Here is an 18794-nt window from a genome sequence, read left to right as displayed (position 1 = left end):
TGACCTGCACCACAGTATGTTACTGTTCGGTGTATTTTACTTTCCTCTGCATTTGAACCATCTCAGGCCATATGGCTTTGCCTGTGCCCTAAAGCTATTTACAAGAGAGTGTGAAGGAGTGTCAGGATTGACAGCGAGTTGCTTAAATATAGGGCAGGAGTACGCACAATGCACAGGGCCGTCCGCCACCCGCCTCTGCCCAGAATACACCCTGTGGGCAGAGCAGCAGGCCTCCGGCACATGTTCTGTGGCCGGCCAGATTAAAGCTCTCTTTACAGCATTGACAAGGGCCCTTTTGGGTTCCCTCGCCCAAGAAGTTCCACGGACTCCGCTATCTACTCTCACTCTCTTCCTCTGAGACTCACAGCCTCACTGGATTGGCTCAAGACTTCACTGGTCAGCCATGTGCAACTGAACAAATACGTGTGTGACCAAACTTTAAAGACAAAAGACTGCGCAGGGAGGACAGATGAGATTATTGTGGGTGGCAGTTCTCCACTACAACTCGGAGCACACTGCTATAATTTTAGTTGTGTGGCGGAGAGCTGCATGCTGAAATCATTTAAGGGAGGGACCGCTTGCTTGCCAGCGGTCGTGGTCAGAGTGGGAGGGAAATAATGTGTACTGTTACATCTTTTGTTTCCTGTCTCTTTATCTTTACCTCTTCTCACATCCTCCTCTGTCTGAGTACCCTTTCTTTCACCGGCCTTTCAGCATTTATCACTGTACTGTACATCACAAACACCTTTTTAAATCAGCCACACACTCCCCTCTTCTCTCAGCCTGCCCCTCTCTGTTCTGGCAGGATGGCCAGCTTCCCCAGATACTGCATGTCCTTTGCTACTTGTCTGTGTCAGAGTGATCAGTAAAAATTTAATGACACTATAAAATAATAAAACTGCCATTAATTTATCACAGCACTTGATGCGTGGGCAGTAAAGAAGCATTAGTTCACTGAATATCTTCCAACCTTAAAACAAACCCTGATGCTGTGCAGATAATTGATGGCCCTAATTTAAACTATATTTCTAACTCTCAGATATAAATTACCAAACTTATAACCAATAAGTATATTAAGCTCAGTATATAAAATTTTATGAAAATGTGTGGGACCATATTGCGCAGGATAGTCTGATATTAATTAGCATAGTTAACACAAGAAAGAGTGGAATACTTACTGTAATGAGACGGGTATATCATCGTCTGTAAAATGATCAGATTCCTGTCAGATGAAGTGAAGCTGCCTCAAAGAATCCTCAAACAAGAGCTTCATTCAGGTTTGTTCCAAGCTGTCTAATTTGCTGATGTTCACTAATCATATGACTCTGTGAGGTGGAGAAAGAAGTTCAACGCTGAGCTTAGTTATTAATGAAAGTCACTGATGGATGGCCCGTGTTCTCTCTTCCTCTCAGCCCAACATGATGCTTAATGATCATGAGTTTATAAAAGGACTTGATTGATCAAGAGGGCCCACCGAAGCACAGAAGAGGGACGAGACGACTGCTTTATTACAGACATACAGCTCCCGTGAATGCTGTGTCTTCCTAGTGGACTGTCCAAGTAGCATCTGAAGCAGCACCACTGCCCATCCAGCTAGTCGCGCTTCAGTCACTTTGTCATCGGGCTGCTGGCTTCTTTCATTAAGAGCAATAATGTGGCCGGGTGATAAATACGGCTCTGTGTGCGCGACGCATGCACGTTCGCGAATATGCTGCTTTACACAGAATGTGACAGAGAGAAAGGCGCCGCACTCCATCTTCTCTTTACAAAGTGTCCTCTTGCCCAGCAGGGACCACCGCATATGTCATAATTAGAAAACACTTAAGTAAGCAAAGGGCCGTCAGACCGACAGCCTCTAATCACGGGCCATAAGCAGGTAGTGGTTAATTGTATATCAGAATCACTCAGCTGGCCATAAATAATGACTGCTCCTTCAAGTATGATGGTAAATTGCAGTGCTCTTTCTGTCGCTCTAACGGTCCTTTCTTTTGAGGAATAGTTCTTGAATAAATAAAAGCTTGCGGAAAATCAAAATACTGTGAAAGGCCTCAAATGGACTCAAACTATCTTCATCCTTCATCTTGTCATCATTTTTTTAAGCCTAAAGAAAAAAAAGGTTAGACAAAAGAAAAAAAAAAATCACTTGAGGGAGATTTGTTTTTCCAAAGTGCACTGTAATTTCTGTTGTCCATTGTTGTCACAATGATTTTATTTATACAGAAAATACGATAAAATAAATCTAATTTAGCCATGAATTAAAGGTTTTCAGTTACAATAGTTAGGTGTGCTAAATTTTTTTATCATCTTATCTTATTTGTAGAAAAACTGTGAAAACAGTTCTCTACAGAGGAGGGGCTGGGAGATTGATGTGTGTGTTGATGTTGTTGTGTGTGGCTGGGGAGCTGTCAGTATTGTGTGCGGACCCTACCTGAGTATCTGTGCAGGCTGCGTGTGATAGGCTTGTTCAGAAAGAAAAGAGACGCAGGTCAGCGCAGACAGTACATCTTTGGCAGATTGAACGTGCACCCTGGGAGTAAAACAAATGCTTTTTTTCTGAATGGTGGCAACATGCCTGCTTTTAGTGTCATCCAGGCAAAACCTAAGGGGGGGAGAGATTATTTGTATCATGCAGAGTCAAAGTGTCCATCTCCTAGTTGAGTCTTTAGAGAGGAAGACAGCCCTTTGCTAATGCCCTGTGTATTCACTGAGGAAGTAGGTCATTCAACAATGGAGGCAGCAGCAGTCGGCACTCTCCCCTTGCATAATACATTAAGTGTAATGTGCAGCAACTATTCAGAGGCCGCCCGAAAGCTGTTATTTTATTCTGTAAATGCACATGGACATGACATTTAATATTGTCACGGAGCGCTGAATGACAGGGTTTCATTGTGCGTCAAGTACAACATGATGCCAAGTTTAATCTGAGCGCACAGCTACATGACAAACGGGAAAACACGGTGTGTTCTCCAAAGCATGAACTCTGAATAAATGATGGGCGCTGAGCTCTGGGCGCTGTAGACTAGAAGGGAGGATGTAAGGAGAAGATTACAGAGGAAAATCTGAGCACCGCAAAGAGGGCCACGGCCCCATTGTGTGCTTGGGATCACAAAGTATCTTTCTGTAAATCTATTTAGAGCACCCCTGGCCCTCACTGTCTTTCTGCCTCCTGTCATCCATTATAGCCGTTGCTGAATAGAGAGATGAGGAAAAAGCAACATCTAAGCTCATGTCAAAAGAGCAGCTCTTCAAAACAACCTGCATTTATCAAAGACACTTTTTTTTCTTCCCCCCCTTCGTTTCAAATTTTCAGATTCCTGATGGGGTTATTTTTGTCTTTTTTTCCCCACTGTAAAAATGTGTCTATGTTTGTTTACCTGACGCTTTGTATTTCCCTGTAGGAGAGAGCACACTTTGACAGCATCGGACACCATCTTGGCAAACTGGGTGAAGAAGGAAAGATCGGCCACAGAGTTATCGACCTCACCAGGCCAGAAGATCTAGATGGTAAGATCTCTCTCATTTTGTTTTGCTTCCTGGCACATACTTGTAATACTTTTTCATGAAATGTTACTAAAGCTTTGGGTAAATTGTGTGCCAACGCGTTACCGATGTGTAGTTGATTCTCTACACGCTCAAAACTAATTCTATACTTTGAGAGCAAAAGGAGTTTTGCAGGCTGATAAAGCCGACGACAGACGACTGTGATTCAGTATTAGGCGTGGAGTTGTTGGTATGAGTGTGTTTAGAAACATGTAGGTGTGTGTAAGAGAGATGTGGGGGTTGGGGTGAATGCCGTTTGAAATGAGCCGTGGCTCCGAGGTTTTCACAGGTAGGTGAGCGGAGGACAAGGGCGCCTGAGGACAAAGCTGGCTTTTTTCCAAGCTCGACTCCTGTTGCTGTTGTGCTTGTTTGAGGTCCCGGACACAGGGGTGCAAATTCTGATTACACCAATGTGACAAGGCGTCATCTGCTTTTGTGGTGCTGGCTCCTACACAGGAGCAAGGACTACCTCAGTGCCCCAGTGTTTGTCCGACATAAATATTTGTGGTAGTTTCCATGGCACTTCAGAGCGAGAGCAAAGAGGAAAATGGTTCTGACTCATCTTTGATGCCTCAAAGAGTCTCAAGGCAGAGGGATAGATATTTCTCAGGACAATGTAATCCATCAACATTTTTAAATAGCATTTTACACACATTTTCCTTCAGTGAAAGAAAGAAATGCTCCTGCATAATTGGTTCACATTGAGTTTAAAGACGAAAATAAGAAAGACTTCCCGGAAAAATGTTTGTTTACCAACTCCAAAGCAAATTCCTTTTTTTTAAAGCATGTCGAGTTTCACATCACACCCAATCCTGGAGATGAGAGTTAGAGGTGCATTTAGAGGATTCATTGACATGTTTCCCATGTGAGCCACCGCAGAAGATCCCATCCCACCCGTCTGACTCCTCGGACAGATGTGTTTTCAGTGCTCATTCTCCCAGTGGGAACCCTCCCTCTGTGGCTACTGTGGAGTCAGGACCGAAAGCGAGCGCACACCCGGGCAGTTGTGTCCTTTTAAGTCCTGTTCAGGGCCGAGGGAAAGGCTAGCGCCAGACGCCTCACATCAGTGTTCCCAGTGGGCTATGGATTAGGAGCAGGCAGAGGTTAGAGGAGAGGAGAGGTCCTCTTCCCAGGGGGAAATGGCTGGGAGACGGGGCAGTGCACATAACTCAAACACACACACACAGTTACTATTACTTTTCTTACCCCACAAATATATCTGTCTGTCTCTGAAAGCTTCACCAACAGGAAGACACATCCAGTTGAATGATGTGGATTTGGATTTTAAGATGTGAACCACAGACTGTTTACTCTTCGGAGAACATGTTTACTTTTGAAATCCTTCTGAGGATTTTCTCCTCAGCGAACCAATGAAGGCTCGTCTCCATGACACCTTAATATATAGAAACACGCTGCATATTTACTTGCAGCTTATTTGTGTTGTCTTTAGTAGAAGGTCAAAGGTCATGCAGATATCAGGATTAAAACAGGGCTAAATTTGGTTTTGTTTGTTTTGTTTCAAATTCTCCTTTTTTATGGCATTTAAAAAGCAATATTTCAGCATAGTTAGGAAGTATTTAAGAAATATATATTTTGTGTTAAAAAAGTATTTAATTTAATTTTCATCCAAATTTCGGCCAGTTTTATTGCAGGAATCGAGAATATATAACTTAGTTTTTGGGAGCATTTATGGGAGAGAAATTATTATGGAAACCCCAGTAGATCAGAACACACTGCACTTTGGTGTTCTTCTGAAAAGGAAAATTACTGGGTATACCTCCCGACCCGTACATAGAGTGTGAAAGTCCCTTGGTGTGTAGCAGCTTTCCCACCAGAACAGAGCAGCCACATTGAGCAGGCACAGTGCACAGCCAACGTCTGTAATCACTGCAAGTCACAGAAAGCTTTAGGTTGCTTGAGCTAATATTTGGAAAGCATGCAGCAACCAAAGTCCAAACGACTGGGTTTGGGGGTGGGGGGGGGGGGGGGGGAAGTGGAAAAGGAGGAGGAATAGATAGGATTTCCATCATTTAACAAAGTCACGAGCCACATGCATGATCCCACAGCAAATTCATTAGGTCTTTTTAAGCTCTGATGAAAACATGACCAAATACCACAAAAGCCTCAGCCAACCAGGCCTCTTTGTTCATTCACATACGGCAGTATGGAGCTGCCGTATCGCTGAGGTTGTGTGTTTGTCTAAACCGCCCCCATCACTGAGGGTCTACAGAGAACAAAGAGGTTGTTGAGAGATACAAGGAGGCAGGAAACAGAATTAATCTGAATGCCCGATGAGATAATATCAAGCAGAGAGGGAGGGGGAAAAAATGGGGCTTCAGCCAAGAAGTCTTTAACAAAGTCCTAGTGGAATAGGATGAGAAGAACAGTAGTGTTGCATTGTTGTTACAGACGACGAGATTCTTTACATCGGTAGCTCAGAGCTGTTATGAAGCTTTGTAAGGGGCTGATTGTTTGAAGAGGTTTCTGTTGTTGTTTTTCTTTCAATGGGAGGCCGTGGGAATCAAGCTGCTGCTTCTGTTGCTGAGGAGTTTGTCAGGAAGAAAGCTTTGATGAGGACGCTCAGACATAAAGATTTATCAAGTCACAACAGCGATAGCAGAATAGGTCGAAACGATCAATAAAGAACTTGTGTTTTGAAGTTGGTGAATTTAAAGTTATCCACAACAGAAGAAATGTCTGTGCATTTCTTGGTCTGTGCATGCATGTCCTTTTCTGTGAGTGAAGACTAGGCTCCACTTTTATGCTAAATGCATATGAGAGTTGGTGGAGAAGGCAAAAGTCAAAGAAACAGCCTGCATGTTGAAACAAGCTTGCTGTTTGTTCCCAAGTTCCCACGTGAACACACTCACACGCTGACACACTCGCAGGGTCTAAGAAAACTCAAATCATCCATGATGGAAAAAGAAAACATGATTGACACGTTATAATAGGTTTTGTGTCACTTGTAATTTGTAATGGTTTAATTAGCACGCCATGAGCTGAGGCTACAGCAGGGCCACTGAGCTCTGGGTCCTGTCCGTTCATACACATAAATCTGGCCTGATCCTGCTCTCAGGGAGAGGCTCTATTGTCAGCAGTAAATGCCTTCAGTCAAAGGTGTTAGATTTGATCCCAGCAGGGAGGGCTTGGCAGGTTTGCGTGATTGTTGCCTGCTCACCGAGGCTCATCCTCTTGAGCGGATTCCTGGGTGACATTATGTGTCTGCCCACAGAACAAAGATGAGTAAGGAGGAGAAAATGAGGAGGAGAGGGGGCAGCTGGGGCAGTGCTACCCTCTGGCTCGCTGTACGCTCCAGTCTGAGCCTGCAGCTCACAGGTGTGATCGGCTTTGGGGCCTCGATACATGCTCTCTATTTCTCTTTTCTCTATTTCTCTCCCTTTTTTTTCTGCTTCCTTGTTATTTGCTTTCCCTTTTCGTTCTTTATTCCCCCGTACACACACACACACACACACACACACACACGCACAATCATTCTTTCACACTGTAATTCATGCTGCTCATCTGCAGTGTTTCCAGGAGAGACAAATTAAAAGGGGATTCTCATATCGCTCTGTCACACTTGAGCAGCGGGCCTCATGAATCACAATAAATTCTATTAAGCAGCACTCCCTCTGTTTCGCTCCCTCCCCAGCTACCACCCAGGGGGCCTGGCCCTGTCACCGCTAAACATCTGTGTTTATTTACACAATCACACACCTAACTAACTGATTCCTAAATGTCCTGCCCCTGCTGGAAAAAAATTGTTAATGCTCATTTGCAAAATGTCAGAGCAGTGTCATTATTTTCAATGAAAATACAGAGACAATGTTGCAGAAAATTGCATGTTGCAGTTTCTAGCAATTTGCGGTGCTAATGCACAGGATGCCTCTGATTAAATGATATATATTTACTGGAGCAGAAGAAAGGAGCCAATTTCTCCACCCATGAAGCCTTGCATGGTTGTATGTTATAGAAACGCTGTAATTTACATGTACAGGGAACAGAAAGATTCCTAACTATTATTTCAGCTCAAAGGTTTATCTCTCAGTTGGGCTACTGGTTTACCAGGGGCAGCCGGAGGTCTGAGTCAGCTTCATACCTTCATCGCTTTATAAATCTAAGAGCCCAGCACGTGCTTCACTACAACCCAAGATGATGTAACACTCTTGTTGTTCGAGTCTGCAGCTCTCTGTAACATCTGACGGAGTAGACAGGCGCTTTTCTGTGTGCGATCGTGTGAAGCAAAAAAACCATGCCTCATCTGGATTCCCTCCAATGAACCAAGTCATGTGGCTGGTTTCCTGGCTAACTATGGATGTGGCACTAGGTGATGGCAGGCGGTTGTTTTGTCCCCCTCCCCATAAGAAGATCACCTCTGCCCGTATGCATGCACACCAGTATATAAATTGCTGAATCAGTGTCAGTGATAGAGTAATGGCACGGGAGGCATCGTAAATTACAGCAAGCGATCCCGGGGCGCAGACACTGGCTGTCGTGTCTGAGTGAACGCTGCGCTCCTGAGCTAATGAATACCTTCATCTGGCCCCGGCAGTCAGCAGATTGCCCCGCGTTGATGGATACTGTCAGCCCTCTGCCACACCACATTTCATTGCACAATAAACATGGTTGTCAAAACCAAACAAAGTGAAATCAATTCATCCTGTACAGTGAGTGCATGCTAAATGAAATTAACGTACTGTGGGGTTTGGTGGCAGCAAAGGTAGTGTATTATTTCTGAATTCGTGATGGCTTCAGGGCCTGTAGCGTTCTCGGAGGCAAAAGCAAACAGAGTAAGACATGGAGTTTGAGAACGTGTTTATCAAAGCGCCAAAACCTCCTAAATAGTCTGATTCAGAGCATGTTGTATGTTTGCAAGTACATTTATTTATAGGCATGTTTCAGTTTGGGAGCACGTCCTTCATTAGCATCATTCTTAAAGTGAGCGACTAAGCTGATGCAGAGGTCTGGATGAGTGGGCTCTCGATAGACATCTTAATGAATGATCATAGAAAATACAAAATAAACAATTTGAAAAAAAAAAGTAAAAAAGTATCAAAATGAATTACACAACATTATTACAGTTAAGTTTTTTTTTTAAGGTAATTGTTATAAATAGTATTAAATAAAAAGATATGTATTGATTTTAAGAGAAGAATAAAAAAAGTTATTTTCTCACCCAAAGTATGAATATATTTATTTTATTCACACTTTCTTGCTCTGTGTATGTAATGTTTATTTTCTGAGGACAGATACAGGATTTTGACTGGCCAGAACTCGGTGACAATAAGCGCTAAGTTCTCCGGGTACCTCAGTGCAATGTCACAATGTACAAATATTTTTACATTGATCACCCAGATGAAGGAGGAGACCATAAACATGGCTGTTTGACTGTTAAACATAAGCTGGTAAAAAATATAGGGGTTGCATTCAGAAGCAGGTTTTCTAGCAGGCTGCTGGACCTCAAGCAATCTCTATGGTCATAAACCAACTTCCTGCTCATCTCCATCTCCATTATGCTCCAGGTGTAGTTCCCTTTTTTACTACTTATCTCCTATAATAGTTTTGAAAACAAGACCTGCTTTCTTGAAGCAAAGACACTCAAACTCTGGAGGCTGAAAATGGTGCAGCAATATCTTCAGTGATTAGAGGAGAGTGAGCTTTTTGTGGATTTGGAATTAATGTCTCTGCACAGCCCTCCATTACTCATTAAGAGTCTGATTTTGTTTATCAACTGAAATAATAATAGAAATCAAACCCCAGGTAACGTGTGCCAAGGCTGCTAGTGGAATGGTCTAATGAGAAGGCTTCACATGTGGATGATGAAATATGCATGAGTCATCCCAAGCTTTCTTTTCCAGATTTGAGATCATTAAAGATGTATCGCAGCATATGGAAGGCTTTTTTTTGTCTTATTTTTCAAGCCTTGTTTATCAACATGTTTTTGTTTGTTTAAATATTCATACTGCTTTTATTTAATTCTTTCACATCTTACATATAAAAGGAAGCAAATGCGCATGCAAACAGAAATCATTATCAGTCTGATGTACAGTTTAATACCGAGAGAAACTCTCTTATGCTGATTGTGAATGCCCTGATTGAGAAACAGCACTTTGCAGAATAGGCACACTCTCTCCTCGCTAATGTGTGTGTGTGTGTGTGTGTGTGTGTGTGTGTGTGTGTGTGTGTGTGTGTGTGTGTGTTTGAAGGAGAGAGAAAAAGAGTAAGAAATGAGAGAAGAGAATATATTTGTGCATATACATGTTAAAATGTACTTTGGAAGAATGTGTCCCTAAGATTTGCAGAGTTTGAGCCTCAAGTCTCAAATTTATTATTCATGTTGGCACTCTTTTTATGGACACATTGAGTGTCAGATTGAAATGTACATGTGCTTGAGTAGAGAAGTGTGAACACTCATAGACAAAACAGAAGTCAAATGTCTTCTTCGTCTGGTTTTGGATAGACCTGAGATAAAGTGAAAGAGCACAGTTCTCTCTTAAACACCTTCGATCACTTTTGTAGCACACAATCCAGTCAAGTCAGGTTTTCCACTCAGGAGATAATCTTAACCCTCCAGGAGGGTTTGTATCCCTGCACTCATCTGAAACAATCATGACGGTGACAGCAGCAATGGCAGTAGATGAAGGAGAGTTTAAACATGACTCGTCATTTAATCAATGTCTTGCCTCGCTCTTCCACGGTTCAAGGAAGTCAATGGCTCTGCAGATAAACCCCAACCTTATTATTGTCGGCCAACAGGAGGCGCTGGATCTACTGAGGCTCGGGTCTTCAGGGAGTCCCGAGGAAGGAACAACAACGAGCCCCACATTAAAAGACCAATGAATGCATTCATGGTGTGGGCCAAAGATGAGCGCCGCAAGATCCTCCAGGCCTTCCCCGACATGCACAATTCCAACATAAGCAAGATTTTGGGTAAGTCCTTCGACATCAAATATAACCACAGCAACCATTAAAAGGTACTGTTCACCAAAGAAAGCAGAACTGTTGCAGGACAGAGATACCTTTTCACTGCTGCAGGAATCTGTCCCAATGTCTAGGATAGCTGTTAAATACATTCATGCAACGTCCACTTACATCGCTGTAAACTAAATTTATAGAAATACTCTCAGCTAGATCATGATTCTGATTCTGATTCTGAGCTAGATTTATCATCCTCAGTGTTTGTGTGCTGGACTCATGCGCCTAACTGTTTGGCTGTTGGCAAAAGTAGTAAACATGGAGTGCTTACAGCTTCTTTCATGGCAAAATGAAGAGCTGGAGAACTCATTTTATGTGTACAACAGGACTGAAAGATCCACATTCTGTGTTTCCTTTAATTCAGCCGAATGGTTTTTAAACCACAAACCTCACAAGTGTTTTCATTTTTTACATTCAGAGGGGCTAATTGCTCTCTGATATGTAAATATCTGATCAAGTAGGTGGCATCTAAAGGAGTGTGCGTGTGTGTGTGTGTGTGTGTGTGTGTGTGTGTGTGTTATCCTGTCGGCCGCTGTGCATCAGTTCACCTCAGCATACAGATGGATTTATCGCCCATCACTACCATAAGTGTTTGTCATGAAAAATGACAGAGACTAAATGGGTCTTGTCCCCTCAGCGCTGGAGTCCATACATCAGAGCTGTTAAAAGTGCTGTCATCCATGCCAGTGTAGGGGCACGACACAGAGTTGGAGGATATACTGCACAAGCTTGTTGTTCCTTACTGTGTGACACAAAGGAAAAAGCATGTCTTGCGTCTCAGATAATGTGCAGAGGCAGAGCTATCAAGAGGCAGTTGTGGAATGGATGATACATCTTAGCATATGGTTTTGCAAGAAAAATTGCATGCTTTTTATTCTGAAACTTTTCAGAATAAAGGTCACTGACTCTTCTAGATTGGATTCCTCCTCATTTACTTTGCTACACTGCATTTCCAAAAACTGAAATCTGAATCTACCCTGTTGTGTAGGTTCCCGGTGGAAGTCCATGACTAACCAGGACAAGCAGCCCTACTACGAAGAGCAGGCTCGTCTCAGTAAGCTCCATCTAGAGAAGTATCCAAACTACAAGTACAAGCCGCGGCCTAAGAGGACCTGCATTATCGACGGAAAAAAACTCCGCATTGGAGAGTACAAGCAGATGATGCGCTCACGGAGACAAGAGATGAGGCAGTTCTTCACTGTGGGGTAAGTGCACAGTCACAAATGCCACAACCTAATCACACTAACACAGCCAATCTCAAGACAGAACAACTGCACTGCAGCTTCCTGCCTCCTTACAGCATGTCAGTGTAAGCACCATTTCCAAAAGTGACTGTTGAGTTAACCTCCACTGTAGTGGTTTAAAGACAAGGGCCTGGCATTGACATTAAAATCGAGTGTTTTTCAATAGCTGTGATTTAATAATTTCAGACAATAGCAGTCTTCAAATGGAGCATGAAGTGCAGACATTATTACAGGATATAAGCTGTAAGTATATACTTACAGAAGGCTGGAGGGCAGCAGTCTGAAGCTTAACACTTTAATTTACTGTGTGGTTAGCAGCAGAACCCTTCTCCAGGTGTTCCCATGTCAGTCATAAGTTTCAGTGGCTGGAGTATCAATCATCCGGCACAACAGCAGACAAGGGCAGCAGTAACCACGCATTGGTTTTATGTCACCAATAAACTGGGTAGTGTTTCTGAACAGCTCAAATCGGGAGCTGTCAGGAGAACCTCTCTTTTCCCAAATCATTTTCACAGAGCTGCTGGCTTAAAGCAGACTGCTGTGGGAAACCCCTAATCCAACCATCTCAGTTTAAGTGCTGCAAAAAAAATAAAATACATGTAGTTTAGAGATGTGCAGAGACTACCCGAAGCAGCACTCAGTCTTTCAGCAGCTTTCCGCATTCTTTCCATCTGTTCCCTTTTTAAGTCAAATTTCTATCAAAAGTAAACCATGAGAAAGTGACAGTGACTAATCTTAATATATCTGTTTCTCATGTCCAGGCAGCCGCCACAGATCCCCATCACCACCAGCGCCAGTATGGTCTATCCTGGGGCCATCACCATGGCGACCACCACACCCTCACCTCAGATGACATCAGAGTGCTCAAGTGCCTCAGCGAGTCCTGAGCCGTCCATTCCTGTCATTCAGAGCACCTTCAACATGAAGCTAGAGCCCAACACAAGGGCGAACAACAGCGAGCCGGTCAATGGCGTGGACGAGATGGACATGTACGAAGATTTTGAGGATGAGCCCAAATCAGACTATAGCAGTGAAAATGACACACAAGAGCCAGTCAGCGCCAACTGAGATGTCTTTAACTGAAGAGGCCAGTGCAGACACGACACTCATACAGGAGGACGCCCAGAGGGCTGGTCTGACCTGAGGGAGGGAAAGAGCAAAAGAAAACAAAAACTACCACAAAGGTTTAAAAAAAAAAAAAAAAAAAAAAAAAATACTGATGTATCATGACGAAGCCAGCATGCAGCTGTGGCTTCATCAGAATCAAAAGCTATTTGGTCTTAAGTGTTTCTTCAAGTGTGTGAAGCAGTTTGGTTGTGGTAATTTATATTTTCTTTTTTTATCTCATTGTTTATTTTTTCGTTGAGATCACAGACATTTACACAATTAGGTTATTGCCTAAAACAAAAGACGGAACTTGAAATTGAATATTTGATATGAACCTAGAATTCTTACAGTCATTTACCTTGTTTTCCTCTTTAAATTAGATGATTTTGCTACATTACCTAACTGTTCAAGATGGGAAAAATATTCTCACTCAGGTATAGTGTGCCAGCCAACAGCTTGTGAATGTTTTTAATCAAGAGTAAAATATTACCATTACAAAATATCTCAAAATGAATATGGAGTGATTCCAATTTAGTACAGAGGGTAATTACACATTATTATTATTATTATTATTATTATTATTATTATTATTATTATAAGTAGTAGTATTATGTTTTTGTTGTTGATTGTTATCACAAAGTTTAGTGCGGATGTGCCAAACATTTCAAGTTGTTTCTAAAACCTGTAAAGTCTTTTGTGAGAGGCTTCGTGAGTCTTAGACAATCTCTTCATCTCTTAAAGCAGCTTCATTATCCAGTCTTTCTTTAATTCACCCTAACAGAATAAACAATTGAAACTCAGGAACTTGGAGGCAGTGAGCTCTGCAGGAGGTTACAGTATGTTACAGTCTGTGGATGGTAGCGTGTGACGCGAGCTGCTCTCCAGGGAGGCCAATGCAGTGATCATCAATGAAAGCGGCCAGGCCTTCAATTCCTCATGCCCGACCACACAGAGCACCGTGGCGTCCTTCACTCATCTCCAGCCCGGCAGCCCAGTCCGACTCACCAAGATCTTAATCAGAGTGATTGTAATCAGGCCAGAATGCTAAAGGGCCAAAGGCCTCCAATCTGTGGGATTGGAAGAGCAGCGAAAGGCAGCTTTGGTGGCATTACAAGCTCAAATTGATGTTGTACAATGTGTAGCTACAGTACGTTCTGTTAAACACTTTAGCCCCATTTGGACGGCAAGTTTAAAGTCTTAGGTCTTAAAATGTAATTTTTTTTTTTCAATCTTAATTCTTTTTAGACATTGTAAATCTTAAACTGACACTAAGAAGTCTTAAAGCAGAGCACGGTCATTGGGTTGATGCAATGAGTTGATTACTGAGGAAGTCTTGAAAGCAGTGACAGTTTGCAAAGACATCTCTTAACAGAGAGAAGAGGCTAAAGTCATGTTTATTTCTTGAATTACCTCATCATATACAACTTTCAATGGTGATGGGAAACTGATTTTTGCATTCGTGCACTTACATAAATTCCCTGTCACCTTAAAGCCTTATTTTGTTTTTGTTTTTCTAATATTCTGATCAGCTTTTTTACTGCACTTATCGCTTGCATTTAAAAAGAAGACAAATTGTAATAACTGAGAAACAGGCCACAAAAAGTCTCGATCCTAATTTTAGCTTAAAACCTGACAAGTGGCGACCTTCCGGAGACAGCAGCTAGACAAAGCTCCTCTAGCGGTCAAGGCCTTGATGTTGAGACTCAGATCCGCTTTACAGGGCAGAGGGTCTAAAGTGGCTCTCCTCCCTGCCATGCCCTGCTCTGACCCCAGCCTGTGGCAACCTCTGCACCCAGGGGGCGCCATCTGGCTCGGAGAAGGAGAAAACACCAGGGAAGGATGGGAAACAATAAAAACAGGGTGTGTGTCCCTCATTGTGCTCTCCATCAAAGTGCTGGAAGTAAGGCCTCAACGGGGCTCCCACCCTGGACCAATCACCAGGCACTGGCGAGCAGATGGAACAAGTACATCAAGCTGTGGGGGATTATTAAAATGACTGACGACTGGGTATCATCTGAAATACAGCATTATTAATGCATGAGTCCAGCTATTCCCCTCCCTTGCCCTTGAACCTGTCCATTTCAGAGAGAGCGCAGAGCTTTTTTGAAGGATCTGAATGGCTGGTCACTGGCTTTAACTGGTCAAGATCCCCACTGCTGGTCACTGCATTTTTCTCCTATAGCTCTAATTGGTACAGATGGCTCTTTATAGCACTCTTCTCTTCTGTACTCTTATTGATAATACCCATTCAGTGCTGACGTGCATTGTTTCTACTTTCAGAAACATTAATACTAAGTCGTGTAAGTTGTTTAATCACCTCATCTAAAAATCTTTTTTTTTTTTTTTTTTTTTTTTTTTGGTCATTGTATCTTTTCTACATTGTTCTCATTTTGAGGTACAAAACCTTTTAAGGATGCTCTCCTACGAACAAACCCAAGTGGATTTCCCTCCAAGTCGACCTGTTTGGTATTTTTAAACTGTTTGCTCCTGTTTGCTGGTGGTTAGATTGATTTGTATGTGACTGTAAATATTTTCATGACCACGCCACACTGCTTTAGTTGGTTGGTAGTTAAAAAGGACTCTTCATGGAACTGAAACTTGACTGTGCTTATATGGCAAAAAAAGACAAAAAGAAAAAAAAAAAAAAGAAAAAATGACAACAAGAACTCACGAAGAGACCATGTTTCATAAGTGTTATAAGCACTGGATATAAATTGTATTTTTATCAATTCTGATTAATGTGAAGCTGTTTGAGGAAAAAACACCATGAATGAACAAACTTCCCCAGTTGGACTCGAGTGGGTTTGCTCTCACAGTTACCAGATTTGAGTCTTTTTTTTTTTCTTTTTTTTTTGTCTACTTATTTTGTTTATTTATGCAAAGACACATGTGATGAATGAACACTTTGTTTAAGCTTCAGGGCTGCCTAGGGGAGAGACTCAGCACAAGAAAGTGAGCAAAAAAAAAATTCAACAGCAGGCTCGGTAAGCCGTGAAACACCAGACTTCGGTACATTGTACATTGTATTTGAAACTGTAGAGTATCAACATATTGTATTTATTATTAGCCACTGCTGGCTCTAAAATGATCAGTAAAACAACAACACCGACAATCAGAAAAAAAAAAAAAAAAAAAGATGAATTGGAGCTAAAAAAAAAAAAAAAGTTTTCAGCGAATTCACCATCTCATTTAGATTTTATTGTAAATATAACATAGGAAATATATTTTTGTTCATTAGTGAAGCATAAGTTATGTATTTGGCTGTTTTATTTTTTTTTTCTCTTTTTTTTTCTTTTTGTATGTAGTTTCATGTTTTAAAACCTGACAAGTCACTGTACCTCATGTAGATGCTGAATTTTTCTGCTTATTAGAAGAGAGCAGTATTGGTCCCAACACAGAGAAGCACCTCACTTGCTTATGTTTTCAGAATCTTCCCTAAAGAACCGGCAAAAGCTATACTCATCAGACTTTGTTAACAAGGTACTAATTTAAACAACAAGCACTTGATGTTAAAGAATTCTTCAATAATTTGTCTCCAATCATGATACAATCGAAGCGGTATGCTGTATATTCTCACTTGTGTTTTGTGTTTATTACAGCACTCATAGTATGTGGCATTTTTTTTTAGGAGGAGCTGATATCATCTGAAAAAATCTGCATGCATTTGGCTTGCACTTACATTATTATAATAAACAGATGTGCTTTTTTATGAATGACTGTTTCAAACACAAGTGATGTTAGATTTTTCTTATGTGGGAGTGTGCAAGTATTTATTTCTTTTAATGTGGCAAAATGTACATCCATTGTGCATTCTTCTTTGTTAATTCTCTTTTTGCCATCTTCTTTGTATGTTGCCAAATTTTAATGAACATGTCCGCGACTATCCAGCCATCTGCAAACGTAGCCCTCACAATTTCTCTTATTCCTCTTGTCAGACATGCAAATGGTTTAAATGAACAACTGAAGACAAAAGCTTCTGTGCTGTTTCAACATTACTTACTGTAATTTGATTTTTTTTTTTTTCTGTCTGAACTTTGTGATGTATATGGTGGGAATGTTCTCTGTTAATTTAATCAGCACAATTCACTGACATGCTGGACTGACATGCTAGCTGCTGTTCAGAAGTGTAAAATTTGTTGTTCAGGGCAACAGTTATAGTTGTCTTTGGTACTTTTGCTTTTTAGAGTTGTCTCTCAAGCAACACTGTGGGGCTCTTCTTCACTGGAGCCGATGTTTTGAAATTGCTGGCAGCCTGATACAATTTTCCACGTAGATTTTTGTTTTCTTTTACCTGGCAGGTACCTAGGCCCATGGCAAGTATTGTTTGGGTGATATTAGAGAAAATGAAATACATAGTGTCTGTTGCTGCTTTAAAAAAAAGTTTATGTCTGAATATGTAAATAGTTTATCATAATATCTTGTACAGTCCAATGTAAAGTTTTTAATTCAACTTTAAAAAAAAAATGTTGCCATCACGTTTGTGTTCACATTCTTCTTTATACAGTACAAAAGGTCAATTATTTGCTAGGGGTATTATTGCTAAAAAGAAAAAAAATGAAAATGTTACTTAATTCTTTTTATGTTTGTTTTGCTTGGCTTCAAAGTGTACACCAGCAAGTCTTTGGTTTCCATGTGCAGTATTGACGTGAGGTAAACTTAAGGTGAATAATTTTACATTGGTGTGTGTGGAGAGCAGTCTCCTTGGCTTTGGTAGTATTAATACACTATATCAAGTAAAAACAAACCAATGATTGACACATTTAGGTGCATCTATAGGCACCATAGGAATGTGTATACTGTATATGATTAAATTATCCCCACAGGATCAATTCAGACATATAATAACACCATTTCCTGTATGTCTCAGTCCGTTGTAACGATGCAGCAGTGGGCTGAATAACTGCCTGTTTTAGCTCATTTACCTCAAGAATTTCCTCCTTTTCTGTAAAACAGACAGAAATTGTGTTACAGAAAGCTTCTCACATCACTCCATCTTTTGTACTGCTGTTGACACTTACAAATTAAAGAGACATTTTGTTTTACGATTTGAGTAATTACTGTTTATTGTGGAGGCTTTCATCATATTCTTGACTGTCTGCAGTGTAAGAAAACAGAGGGGTGGGAAAACTATAAAATCAATTGGTGTTAGTTTGTTTCTGGTCCCCAGCATACATCATACTGCATAATTAAAACAGCGTTACAATTGTAAAGCTCTCATGAGGATATTACGTGCCACATATGTTCAATACCTTAAGATTTTCTCTAGAGACAGAATCCCTCATACTTTCTCAACTAAACTAATTTTAACAACTAATAATGTACTGTTGTTCGTGGTCAATCCTAAATACTGCCACTCACCTCATAGCAAGGACATAAACTCAGCTCAACATGTTATTACCATAACATAAAAATAGCTTAATGTTTTTTTGAATTACATAATTTATTAATTTATATATATATATAAAAAAAGTTATGGAGGCAAAAACTATCAGACTTTGCTCAAAAAGGAACCAAGTAGTTTATTTCTCAATGTTGTGCTTTTATGCTGTTTCCTTCCTCTGTAAACTCAGTCTAAATAGATGAACATTACTGTGACAGTAGTACAAGCTTTTGATGAATTAAAACTTATTTTAGTAGATTGCTCATAAATTACCAAATTAAAAATATCTATACTGTAATTGTCTATAAGCAACTGCGCTAAATTGCAAAGGAAAAATCTACTGTGATATGATAATGATAAGCTGTCTTAAGGTTTAGTGGTTTCTACATTGTAATATAATTCAAATCTTATTGTGCAAATTTTGATAGTGTCTTTACACACTGATTATTCATGTCCCAATATGCAACATAATGGAAATTATCAGCAAAATGAAATGTGTTCTGGTAACGCATGACAATACTGATTTACTATAATGTCCATCTCTTTGT

The 18794-nt window shown here is 40.9% G+C and overlaps 1 protein-coding gene across 4 annotated transcripts in view; it reads left to right on the top strand.

Annotated features, from left to right (window-relative positions):
• Positions 1-17908, top strand: part of sox6 (SRY-box transcription factor 6) — a 136484-nt gene extending 118576 nt beyond the window's left edge. For all 4 annotated transcript variants that reach the window (XM_069173461.1, XM_069173463.1, XM_069173462.1 and 1 more), the window contains 4 exons: positions 3399-3504; positions 10297-10470; positions 11504-11720; positions 12521-17908. In XM_069173461.1, coding sequence (XP_069029562.1) covers positions 3399-3504; positions 10297-10470; positions 11504-11720; positions 12521-12827 — 804 coding nt within the window. In that variant the 3' untranslated portion in view covers positions 12828-17908. The remainder of the gene's footprint in view (positions 1-3398; positions 3505-10296; positions 10471-11503; positions 11721-12520) is intronic.
• Positions 17909-18794: the final 886 nt, after the last annotated feature.

This window comes from Embiotoca jacksoni, unplaced genomic scaffold (genome assembly GCF_022577435.1).
Source record: "Embiotoca jacksoni isolate LCO1_2020_lvr unplaced genomic scaffold, fEmbJac1.0.p SCAF_6, whole genome shotgun sequence".
NCBI lineage: Eukaryota > Metazoa > Chordata > Actinopteri > Embiotocidae > Embiotoca > Embiotoca jacksoni.
This window is presented reverse-complemented; position numbering and strand designations above follow the sequence as displayed.